Source organism: Galleria mellonella, unplaced genomic scaffold (genome assembly GCF_026898425.1).
Source record: "Galleria mellonella isolate WM207_F2 unplaced genomic scaffold, CSIRO_AGI_GalMel_v1 utg184, whole genome shotgun sequence".
NCBI lineage: Eukaryota > Metazoa > Arthropoda > Insecta > Lepidoptera > Pyralidae > Galleria > Galleria mellonella.
The window spans coordinates 5799675-5812988 of record NW_026442025.1 but is presented as its reverse complement, the minus strand read 5'-3'; the positions used below and the strand labels follow the sequence as shown (position 1 = coordinate 5812988).

Sequence of the window (13314 nt, the reverse complement as noted above, 5' to 3'; positions counted from 1 at the left end):
TATATATATCCATTATCATCCTATCATCATTTTATTATGTCCATGAACCATCAAAGTCTAATTTACACCTTTCAAAATATTATTTATCCCCAGATATGGTTACCTCAGTATTTGCATGCGAGTGGTGCCCCGCAACGATACAGAGGGCTGGGTGTTCAGGGAGCCCACCGTTAGCGTCTTTCGCAACGTGGATAAGTTCTTTGTGGAGCAGAAGCCGCGCCAAGCGAAGACCATCTTCGACGGTGACTTCCATATGGAGTTCTGCGATAACCTGAAGCAACTACTTCAGGCATACTTCAGGGATTTCACGTTTGAAAGGTATTTTATATATATTTCTGATTTAAAATCAAGAACTTCGTAATTTTTTTTTGACGGGTGAAAATGGAATGATTACCCCGCCTGCGCTAACGGGATACGCTGGCGGAGCACCAGTGAAGGGTGATCGATGAGAATGAAAACAGGCCAGTTAGCCTATCATGATGAATTCATCAGAAATTAACCATGATAGTTTCCAGGGGGTACCGCGAGGAGGTCGACATGGTTGGGTATATTGCTAGCAATGGGATTCTCAGTCTCCATTACTAACAATCCCTTTACCCCCACTTCGTAATTTAGTAGTCTATTACTCAAACTCTTAAAAAAAGATAACGCCTCCTACCTTACGAAATTTTTAGATACGACAGATAATTGTACTATGTATACAATAATCTCTTTATACAAATAAAAATAAAACAGTCTACAAATTTTCTTTAACCCTGTTTTGTAACTTTCTTTTTAATTGGGAATTCAGTATAAAAGAAAGAGACAAAACAGTTCAATAGCTAAAATAGGTTTTATTTTATACAACTTAGAATGGCAAACAAGCTAACGGTCCACCTGATGGAAAGTGGTTACCGTCGCCTATAGACATAAGCAGTACATGGACATAACAGAGTAGACTGTTTCGCCCATGATACCCCCTCATGCGTTGCCACTCCTGAGGACTCAGGTGTTATTTATCCGTACCCAGCAAATTCACGCCATATCCCACCCTTCAACCCGAAACACAGCCATGCAAACACAACTGCTTTACGGTTGAAACACGAATGGGACAGAGGTACCCAAGCAATCGACTTTTGTATAAAGTCTCCTTCTGTTATAAAAGATTTGACGTCTTTATGAATAAGGGGTATTTTGAATAAATAAATAAATAAAATAGTAAATTCTTAATCTAAGATTAAACTCTACTAAAGTAAATAGGTACTTCAATCGTAACCTTATTGATTTCATTACTAATTTTCAAAATCGGATCCAGAATAAAGAAATCATTTTACATAAGAAAAATATCCAGTCAAATGCCTAAAATAAAAATCAGTGGAAAGACGAAGACTAAGGACAGGACTTATATGTATATATTAAAAAAAGCGGAAAATATTGTTTTTTCACGAAGTGACATTATTACCAAATTTGATAATATATAATAGAGATATAATATATAATACAGATATAATATATAATATAATACATAATATAGATCTACATTAGTTTTTTCTTAATCTTTCAAAATATACCAAATCACGCGAATGATCGCAAATTCAATGTGTCCGCCTTTATAATCTTAGGAAGATGCAACAATCCTTCCAGGTTAGAGCGTCCATGGCGAGCATTCACGGCGGGCTGGCCCACAGACATCATGGCGCGGAACTTGGGCATCAACTCGTCCTTCATCAACGGTGACCACAGTTACGTGCTCGTCAGGGTCTCCAGGTAAATAGCATTTGTCAATTAACCATTTCTTTGCTCTTAAACAGTGGTAGGCACCTTGCTAAGATCTCGATCTCCATATCGATTTTCGGCCATGCCAATATACGATATTTAGAAAATTTTAATTTAGGACTTTACCCTATTTCTTTGGTCATGATGTTCTGTGTTGTGTCCCCAGATGTTTAATGTCTAGTTTTTTAAAGTACAAAATTTTGATGGTTTAATACACTACCTCATCTTTCGGTGGTAACCGATTCAATACATATCTCTGTTGGTTTTTAATAGATTTTTTATGCATTATATAATGTGTTAACAATTTTTTTTTTATTTAGTGTCCTACAGAGCTATTCTTGTGTTCACCTACATTCGTTAATCATAACTAAGTATTTTTCACCTAGTGTATGCCGATAGCGCAAGCGGGGTTACCATTCTATTTTCATCCATTAAAAATATATGATGACTTATCCAATTTCTCTTTCAGTTTTCCATCCCGTACATGTCTATATGCGACGGTTACTATTTTCCATCCGGTGGCCTGTCAGCTTGTTTGTCATTCTGAATATCATAAAAAAGACATTAATAACTTCATTTCAGATTCCGTGAAAAAGCCAAGCTGAGCGATCTTCCGTCTACTATAGATGTGGAAGATGTTGTCTTTGACGCGATTAAAGATTCGCCTATAGGCGACACCGTGTCCATCGCAGACTTCATTAGGAAATACGGATCTCACTATATTGCCTCGTATGTGACGGGTAATTCTTTGTATCAGGTGAGGGTAGTTCCTTTGGATTGCTAAATAGTCTAGTAGTAAAGATCCCCCCATAGTGATCTACCGTCTATTACATTGAAAATACTCAAAAAAACTATATTCTATCATCTCTTCATGTTCCTCCATGTTCTATGCTTGTTCCCCTTCTGTTCGCAACAGAGGGAGCAAGGATAGACCAGAGAAGTAGTTTGCGAATATCTACATGAACCGGACCTTAAGTTTGTGGAATAAATGAATTAAATAATATTTATTTATTGGTGTAACAAGAATAGAATAGTATGTTTTCTTTGTCCTATAACTGTGGTCCTTCAGGCGTAAATAAAAAAAAAACTTGGCTATTGAGGAAAGAATTTCTACTTTTCAGTTATTTCTTGTTATTAATTATTCATAGACCATAAAGTCACTTCCTACTTTGTACCAAATTGTCTATTCGATACAGAGAAAAAAAGGTCAAGGAAACCAATTCATGTACTGTAATTCTCAAGATCAAAAAGATAGTACTTTTCTATCTCAGACATATTATATACCAGCTGCATCCTGCGACTTTTCACGCGTGAAACAGTATTATATAGTATCCTATATACTAAAAAAAAAAAAAAAAATTCAAAAATCATTTATTCATGTAGGACATTTTAGCCGCTTATGAACGTCAAATTTTTACATTATAATTTTATATTTACCCTACCGTCCAGTTCGGTATATAGATCCAATTGAGAAGAACTGGCAAGAAACTCAATTGAATTACTTTTTTTTTTAAAGCCAGTTTATTTACAATGTATATTTATATAGGTGTCTATGTCTAACATTAAATGAAAATTCAGTGCATGAACAACTATTGCCATGCACACTCGTCATTCAAGTAATCGTTTAGTGAGTAATAGGCTTTGCTCAGTAAATATGATTTAACAGATGTTTTGAATTTATTTAAGGGTAATTCCAACATATCCTTTGGTATCTTATTGTAAATTTTTATACCTATTCCCATAAAAGACCTATTAACTTTTTCTAAACGATACTTGGGGACAGCAAGTTTGTCTTTAAATCTAGTATTAATATTATGAATATTGCTGTTTTTTGGAAATAAGTCAAGATTTTTATGAACATATAGAATATTTGAATATATAAATTGAGAAGCAACGGTGAGAATATTTGCCTCTTTGAATTTCTCTCTTAATGAGTCACGACTCTTCATACAGTAGATCGCTCGAACGGCACGTTTTTGTAATATGAATATATTCTTAATATCTGCCGCTTTTCCCCATAGTAATATTCCATAAGAGAGTAAACTATGAAAATAACTAAAATAGACTAATCTAGCAGTATCAGTATCAGTGTACTGTCTAACTTTACGCACGGCAAAAGCTGCTGAACTTAGTTTCGCTGCAAGGCTTTGAATTTGTGCACCCCATTGTGTTTTATTATCTAGTGTGATTCCTAGAAAGACAGTAGATTCTATAAATTCGAGAGATTCGTCATTTAATTTAATATTGCAATTAGTATTAAAACTTTTAGATAGAGAGAAATTAACACATTTTGTTTTTTTAGCGTTTAACATAAGATTGTTAGTTGTAAACCAGTGCAGGAGACGCCGCAAAGCACTATTTACATCGTCATAATTATTAGTCATTCTATTAACTTTAAAAATCAATGAAGTATCGTCTGCAAACAATACTATGCCGCATCTATCCTGCATGGCATATGAGAGATCATTAATGTAAACTAGGAATAAAAATGGACCGAGAATAGATCCTTGAGGTACACCCATTTGCACAAGTGACCCGTCAGACGTAGCGTTGCTAATCTTCACTTTCTGTATTCTATCAGATAGATAAGATTTTATTAAATTTAAAGCATTGTCTTTGACGCCATAAAAAGCAAGTTTTTTTAGCAATGTGTTATGATCAACGCAATCAAAAGCCTTAGAAAGGTCACAAAAAATCCTATCACATCCATTTTAGTTTCCCATGCAGCAAATACGTGTCTAAGCAACTCTGCACCTGCGTCTGTAGTTGAACGACCTTTGCCACGACCACGACTAAGTTAGGATATGACCTACCGGTGTACCAAATTTTATTCAAAGCCGTTCAGTACTTTTTGTATGAAAATAGAACAAATATCCATCCATCCTGACAAACTTTCACATTTATAATATTAATAGTGTGTATTATATCTTCCTACACATAATAAATAGATGCCTTGAAAAACCCATAACTTTCTCTCGGAATTCATTCATCACTCAGTGTGTCAATATGGTAATTTGTATGCAGCTGTAATTTAATGGCTTTCAGAAGCCACGACCATGGGATATGGTTTAAATGACTATCCATCGATCTTTCTCTAGAGAATCGATAATTTAAAACTTTAGATTGAACAAAAAAATATATTTATCAATTAATACAGTATAATTACTTTTTAATTACTCCAACAAATATGATATTAAGTACATTAAATCTCCCTTATATCAGCTTATTTATTGTGATATCGGTAGATAGCTAGTTATCCAGCGTGTATGTGATTATTTACCACCTATCAGCACATTATAATATTACCTACCTACCTGCCTGGTGATAAATTCATCATCATCATCATATCAGCCTTTAACTGTCCACTGCTGAACATAAGCCTCCCCCTTGAGGGGTTTTGCCAGTAGTTACCACGCTTGGCAGGCGGATTGGCAACCGCTATCAGGGCTTTAGAGATATTTTAAAAGGGACGCTGCTGTCCTTCCCTCGACCTCCCTTAATCGACTCTTACAACATCTGCAGAAAAGGAAGGGGTGGCCTATTCTATTCCGGGACCACACGGCCAACTATTATTGCTCGACCATGGTGATTGCTTACTCATTTACAAATCTAACTTTAACAATTATTATTACTCATTAACGAGTTAATCAACTGTGCGTCCTATCTACGCAAGGTACCGCGTGGTCCCGGCATAGAATAGGCCATCCTTTCTATTGGGTATCGTATAAGGCAACTACGGGAACTTAATGATCGAGGGATGAGCAGGAGCGTCCTTTATCACCAAATCCTAACTGCGGTTGCCAAGCATGGCAACTACTGGCAAAACCCTCCTGGGGAAGGTTTATGTTCGGCAATGGATAGTCAACGGCTAATATACTATGGTATGGTCTAGGCATGAAACAATTGCTACATTCAATTATTTGTCAGTGATTTTTCACTTATTGCTACTTGTAGCAGTTTACATGAAGAAAAGTAGCATGTGCGACTTATGATTTTCATTTTATATTTAATTTCACATGCTCCATATGTAACCTAGTGCCGCTGCCGGCCATTGCCGTATCACGTGACCGGACATAGACCGAGACGGACCGGGCAAAACGTGCATTGTGTTTTAATCCACAACCCATAGTTTTGTAAACAAAGGTAATAGAGCGATATGGTTACTTGGTAATTGTATTTTGTGTCACGTTTCTTATATCCTGCGCGTGGAAATGTAACAAAATAGGTGTTATAACAACGTGTCGCTGACTCAATGACGCAAAGCAATTAGTATAAGATATAGCCTTATTCTAATTTATTTGCTTTGAGTAAAATAATTTAATGTTCAATAAGTAAATAATGATTAGTACTTCATCAATGATTTAATATAGTTTTTTAATCAATGATAATAAAATGGTAAACCCTCCAGCGCTGTCAGTATACACTGAGAGAGCCGGGTGAACGTAGATAAATAAGGATGAAAGCAGGTATTCGAAAATTCGAGAAACAAGAATTCGAGATTTAATCACGATGGTTTCCAAGGGGAATCGCGTTGAGGTCGACCTGACAGGGTATACTGCGATTAACACAGTAATCAATAATCTATTTAGTTTACAAAAAAAATGAGTTGCATTTTGTGTATTCCCTATTTTTTATTTACACAAATTTACACACAGCTGAGAATAAACAGTTCTCATACAACCAAAGGTTTCCTTTTCATACACAGACTAAAATCTAAATGGCTAGCGTAGTAATAGCTAGATGCATTTTTTTTTTATACAACTTAGAATGGCAAACAAGCTGACGGCCCACTTGATGGAAAGTGGTAACCGTTGCCTATAGACATGAGCAGTACCATGGACATACCAGTACTGTTTCGCTCATGATACCCCCATGCGTTGCCATTCTTGAGGACTCAGGTGTTATTCCTCTGTACCCAGTAAATTCACGCCATATCCCACCCTTCAAACCGAAACACAGCCATGCAAACACAATTGCTTCACGGTTGAAACACTAATGGGACAGAGGTATCCAAGCAATCGACTTTTGTACAAAGTCTCCCTCTGGTAAATATAGTGCATGGGGTTAATATAGTAAACTCAAAACATTTTATCATATTTCTACCCAAGTTTTATTAAGAACATATTCTGTTTCACAGGCAGAATCCTTACTAGTTATATTATAAATGTGAAAGTGAATTTTGTTTGTTTATTACCTTATTACAACTTAACAGCTTCGTCAATCACTATGAAATTTGGTATACACGTAATATATGAAAGGAAGAAGGATATAGACTCCTTTTTATCCTGGTCAGTGAACATATCCCGGTCACGCGAACGAAGATGCGGGTAAAAGCTAGTACTCCCATAACTGAACATTATCATCTTGTTTAAGTCATTATATTCGAATGTTGCCAGGTTTTCGTGTTCTCCCGAGGCGTATACGCTAGGATAAAAGAGCGAGTAAAGTCAGGGGGCGTGAGTGAGCTGCCGCCCGCTGAAATTAACAACTTTTTCTCCCCGTTTTACGCGGAACATATTGGAGCTATCAAGGTTTGGACTGTTTAGCCTGATTCTAAACCTTGTATCGTGAGACGCAAAGGCCATTATAATAAAACCAAATAAAATATATATCATAAAGTCAATAAATAGCCTTAAGTTATTTACTACTTATAAAAAATAATATCTAAGTACTTAATACTAAAATTAGTTCTTAGAATAATAATATCAAGGCATTCATAGGCTACAGTAACCGTTTATCATCAGACGGGCTGTATGCTTTTGGCACCTTCGTGATATATAAAAAAATAACATCAATATATTGAAGATATTTTAGTAAAGAACAAACAATGTTACTGCATTCATATATATTACAAAAAGAGCTAGATACTGAAAAGGAAGTTTAATTATTGTCAATATATAATAATTTCCATATTAAATTACATAAGTGTCTCCCGCGTGTCTCACGATACATACGAATATGCATGTCATGGACATTATCATATCAAAATTCAGATTCATCATCATCATTTATATTACATTGCTCATATTCTGTCTGCAAATTTAGAATCAGACTAACTAAGCATTACCAATCATCTTGCATTGCTTGTGGTCATGCTCAAAAACTTCTTTCTAATACCGTCATGTGCCAATCTAAATCGTTCATTTCAATGTATTGTACCCATTATTTATTATGTAGTTTATTCACATTAGTAATATCATTTTAGCTTCTCTTTTTCTTATAATATTAATATTATATTTTTATCTTAGTGTTTTTCTAAACAGCATTAGGGTTGTCCACAAATACTTGTATTTCGATTTGTCTCATGCATGATAGACAGAAACTATTAGTGGAATCAGTCTTTTTCTTCATAAGATACTGATTAATCGACTTAGATACCAATGGACTGTAGTATTATATTATCTATACTATTAATTAATATATAAATTAATTGGTACGTACGTACGATAGATTTCATCGACGGTGTATCAGTAAACATTTATAAAAATGTAATCACCGAACTGTTAATTAAAGCGTTCTTCGTAAGCATAAATTAAAATAATATCTTTCTAAGTGACTAAATATTCTAACGTGTATCTAGATCTGAGATAAGAGAAAAAGATAAATAATAAAAAAATCATTTATAATTAAATATGCTTTTGACTTCAGCCATATTGAACTTTGGTAATTTTAAATTTTATTCTAGGAATAATCTAAAAGTAAAAAAGTGATGAAATTTGCAATAAATTAATAGACAATATGCATTACTATTTTTTTTATCAAAATTAATTGTTGTAAATGACAAAATATTGTGTCTTTTTTACGTCTCCAAATAAATTTCACCTTATAACAAATTTGTATCAAATTCTCAGAAAATTATTATTCATAATAAAAAAAAGAAAAAAAAAAAGAAATAATGCTTTTAATAAAATTTATTAGTCAGTCTGTAAGGTTAATAGACAATAGGTACATTATTAGTTATGATGTATTCTCTATTCCAAAATAGAGACAGAGAATATGCTATTTATATTAAATTTAAATACATAAATGTAACGTTTTTATCATTAGTAAAGAAGTTTTTAATAGTCCAATTTTGTTAATGTTACCTCAGAGGGACACAAAACCTGGCTATTGTGTAAATAAAAAAATATAACCATGAATATTGTCTATGCTCTCACCAGGTGTTTGTGTTCTCTAGAACCGCATACTCTATGATCAAAGAGAGACTAAAAAGCAAAGGCGTTGCTGATATAACTGCCAAGGAGTTGGAAGGATATTTTTCACCTTGGCACGCTAAACATATCGGCCAAATAAAGGTAACACTATTTAGGTATGTCACTTAGTATATTAAAAATAAAGTTTCTGATCTCGATTACATTTAATCGAAGACCGATCTTTATGTAAATGTAGAATATGGATTTTAAATATTTATATGTACAATCAAAGTGTTATTAATAATGTAATAATCAATTTATTTATTTATCTTTTTTTATTATTTATTTTCATTGTATATTTATGTATTTATAATAAAATCTACTTTGTACTGTCCATACATACATGGCTGTAATCATTATTCATGCACTATGCTTTTGAAATTTTCATTATTTCCATCTTATTATATTAGTAAGTGTCTAGATATTAAGATAATCTATTATTGTTAGACATAGCTTATCTATGGTTTTAATGATATTTTTCAACAGTTTTAAAAATAAGAATGGAATTCTTAATTTTGACTGTTAGTTGTTTCTTGTGTATGTTATGATAAAGTTATACCAGAGGGAGACTTTGTACAAAAGTCGATTGCTTGGGTACCTCTGTCCCATTCGTGTTTCAACCGTGAAGCAGTTGTGTTTGCATGGCTGCGTTTCGGTTTGAAGGGTGGGATATGGCGTGAATTTACTGGGTACAGAGGAATAACACCTGAGTCCTCAGGAATGGCAACGCATGGGGGGTATCATGGGCGAAACAGTATACTCTGTTATGTCCATGGTACTGCTCATGTCTATAGGCGACGGTTACCACTTTCCATCAGGTGGGCCGTCAGCTTGTTTGCCATTCTAAGTTCTATAAAAAAAAAAAAAAAAAAAAAAAAAAAAAAAAAAAAAAAAAAAAAAAAAAGTTATAATATGATATCTTAGCTAATAAAATTCTAAACTGATTTTGTTTGATCACTTTGCAATCAATGGATTTTCTACAGAATTGTTCCTAATACTAGATAATTAAGTTAATTTTTGTAAATTATTTGTTATCTATGTTATCCTTACTAATATTAGAAATAAAAAGTGAGTTCACTTGTAAACTCTAGACACCTTAAAGGCGTAACTTATTGTCCTAAAGTTTTGGATATACACAGTTATCGATTTATTTAGTAAGACACTTTATATCCAGTTAATCATATTCAATAATTATCTTACCAGTGGGAGTTGAAATTTGAACTTTAATGACTTAAACTTACATGTCAATATTAATCTGAATTTTATTTCACAGGTCGCCAGCGGCAACAAAACAGTAGAGAACTGGGCAATGAAGCGTTTAAAAGTCCATTACTACATCTTCTCGTACCCGAGCCTCCTCAAACTTCACGGAGAGCCAAATCTGCTACGAAGCCTCGATACTTTATTAGAAAATGAAGCCTTATTACAACTAAATTTAAAGACATTATCGCCTGCTTTTAAGGATGTTAAGAAGAAGAAATGGTTCGAAGAAGTCATAGATAATTATTTAAAACTATGGGAGAGCAATATGTAGTTTGAGAAATACAAAATTGTAGGATAAATAAACTAGCGTAATTACAGTCAATTAAGAGTAAAATCTTCCTATTGCCAACAAATCCATATTAAGGTATACAAAATTAATTGTATAGGTATAAGTAATTATTGATTATTTAAATGTTTTATAATTAGTTATCTACTTATTTTAAATTAATATTTTCGAATCTAATTGATTAGAATTTCATATTTCGAATTTAGAATTAATGTTTAACAAAATATGTTGCCAGCAATATATGACTTCTGCAATTTACCTAATATTCTAGGCACGTAAAAGTATTATTTGGTAATTGCAAATATAAAAAAAAAACTATGTTGATATAAGTATGAAAAAGTATACGTATAAACTTTAGAATTTAGTTTTAAGTACAATTGAAATATTAAAAAAAAATGTACAACTCTGCAGCTAGACTGTGATGACTACGGTGATGGTATAATGGTCAATATGGGTCCTTTACTATTTGCAAATTAATATACATTTCACAAAGTAATATTAGAAAACAAAATGTGATCATAGTTAAGTATTAGCGAAAACAAACTACTTATATATCTAGGTTTAAATAGATAAATGAATATTTTTGTAAATAGTAATAAATAAAATAAAAAGTGCCTTAAACTAATATTTTTAAATAATATAATAATATTTTTCTAAATTTTAATAGTAATGGTAGATCAATAAGTATTTTACAAATTCAGGATATTTTCCATTGTTACGCCCCGTTTCCAAAAACATTGTAATTTATGATATATCGTTGTTACGATTATAGTGACATATACAAGCAAAATCAATGCATACATGTATAAAAGTTGTTATAAACGACGTAAATTTATAAGTGAGTGTTTTACCACTGTAATATAATTTTCCCAAAAAAAAAACCATGTTTGAAAAGAGAAAAAAAGTTATAATATTGCTTCCCATACTAACTTGACAACTGCACGCACACTATTAGTACGGGAGACTTAAAACTTTTTGTCTTATATATTTAATGTTTCTTTGGAAAAAATAATCATGCTCATTGGAAAAATAATCCCATAGTCTGCTTTAATATGACTTAATGAAATAGTAACCAACCTTTTCTCCACAATTGCAGTATCCGCCTTTTCTTTTCTCCTGTAAATTTTTCATTATTTTTTTACTAATTTCCTTTACTCACTCCAAAGTACTTCTCTTTTTCTCTTCTCGCTTCTTTCCTCTACATTTCTATTTTGATGTCAGATATTACGAAAAATGCATTCGCAAGAGAAGTATACGACAGGTTAACGGCCGGTAATAAAAGTTTAAAGCCAAAATCTTGAATGACATTAATAAAAACATATTACGCCGACTTCATATAATTGCGATAAGGTAATAAAACATTAATCTATTATTTTATTAATTTTTTAATTCATTCTTTCTTTCATATAAGGACGAGAGGTTTATGATGGTAAAATAGTAACCAAGTTTTATTGAAAATACCACAGAAACACTCTCTATATGAAATTAGTAATAAATCATAACATTTAACCAATTATTCGACTTTTTTATTTATACTATTAACCATCAAGCAGACTGTCTTATGGTCGGAATTTCATTAAGTCTTCTAGAAATAGACTAAAATAATTACGATTTCTGCTGTATATGATAGAAACGGAGTGTTCACCCCCTCCCCCTCCCAAATAAATCTATTCGGTTGCTAATTAATTGCTTTTTTCTATTAATTTAAAATTGAATGTCACATTAATACATATTTGATTACCAGAATTTTTGTATTAGGGGCTTTTGTATAAGATCTATTTTAATTAATAATAATTATAAATTAATATATGTATATTTGATCCCATTAATATATTTTTACTAGTATTTATTAATAATCTAATAAATTTGTTCAATATTTTATGTAATGTTCTGTATTAAAATCATTTTAAAACTTATGCTCACGCATTTAGGATTGCTAAACGCCCTAAACGCCTAAAAATATAAATACAGACAGTATTTATATTTTTAGTTAGTTATTACTATACTTAAACTCGTATTTTTCATACTGGTAACCCTTCAGGAAAAGGGCAGATGGCAATCCTACATATTTTAATAATAATTAGGGTTTTTTTTTTTAAATAAATGTGCAATATTAGTCATTGATTTATATTTACAAATACAACAAGGGATCAATATCAGAATGCATTTACATTGATGTAAATATTTTTCGAAACATTTATACGAATAAGTGAAAATACAAAATAAATATTTTACGACTGATTATCGTATTTCTTTTTTTCAATGCCAATATCTTACTAATATAATAAAATTGTAACGAAATGATTCTTTTTATATTACTAAGCTGGCAAACAAGCATACGGCCCACCGGATAGTAAGCGGTTGTTGTAGCCTATAAACGCCTGCAATACCAGGGGTATTACGCGCGCGTTGCCGATTCTGAAGAAACCTCTTTACCCCTTTTTTGAAGAAACCCATGCTGTAGTCTCTTAGGAACATCTCGGCAGGGAGCTCATTCCATAACCTGAGTGTTGTAGGAGAAAACATCTCTGAAACTGCTGTCTGTACATAGAAGATATACAAAGAAAATTAATATATGTCTGCTAAAGTAGGGGTACAAACATTTCATTTGCGTTAAATGCATTTACTTGGATACTTTATTTCCCTTATAATAATATCTAATCTATAATATATCCATCCTTCTGAAAAATCAAATCAAATGAAAATATAGATATTTATTATACATTACTTACAGAACACAAATTACAATAAAACATACACATAATACACAGTAAAAGAGATAAAAGAATGAAAAACAAAAAAGCAACAAAAAAACAA

At 32.3% G+C, this 13314-nt stretch overlaps 1 protein-coding gene across 2 annotated transcripts in view; it reads left to right on the top strand.

Moving 5' to 3' along the window:
* LOC113512171 (torso-like protein) overlaps window positions 1–12738 on the top strand; it is a 72424-nt gene extending 59686 nt beyond the window's left edge. The window contains exons 3-7 of one of the 2 annotated variants that reach the window (XM_052893792.1): window positions 94–318; window positions 1624–1746; window positions 2338–2512; window positions 8916–9050; window positions 10222–12738. In XM_052893792.1, coding sequence (XP_052749752.1) covers window positions 94–318; window positions 1624–1746; window positions 2338–2512; window positions 8916–9050; window positions 10222–10482 — 919 coding nt within the window. In that variant the 3' untranslated portion in view covers window positions 10483–12738. Of the gene's footprint in view, window positions 1–93; window positions 319–1623; window positions 1747–2337; window positions 2513–7151; window positions 7287–8915; window positions 9051–10221 lie in introns of both variants that reach the window. The other variant, XM_026895973.3, reaches the window with a different exon arrangement.
* The last annotated feature ends 576 nt before the right edge of the window (window positions 12739–13314 follow it).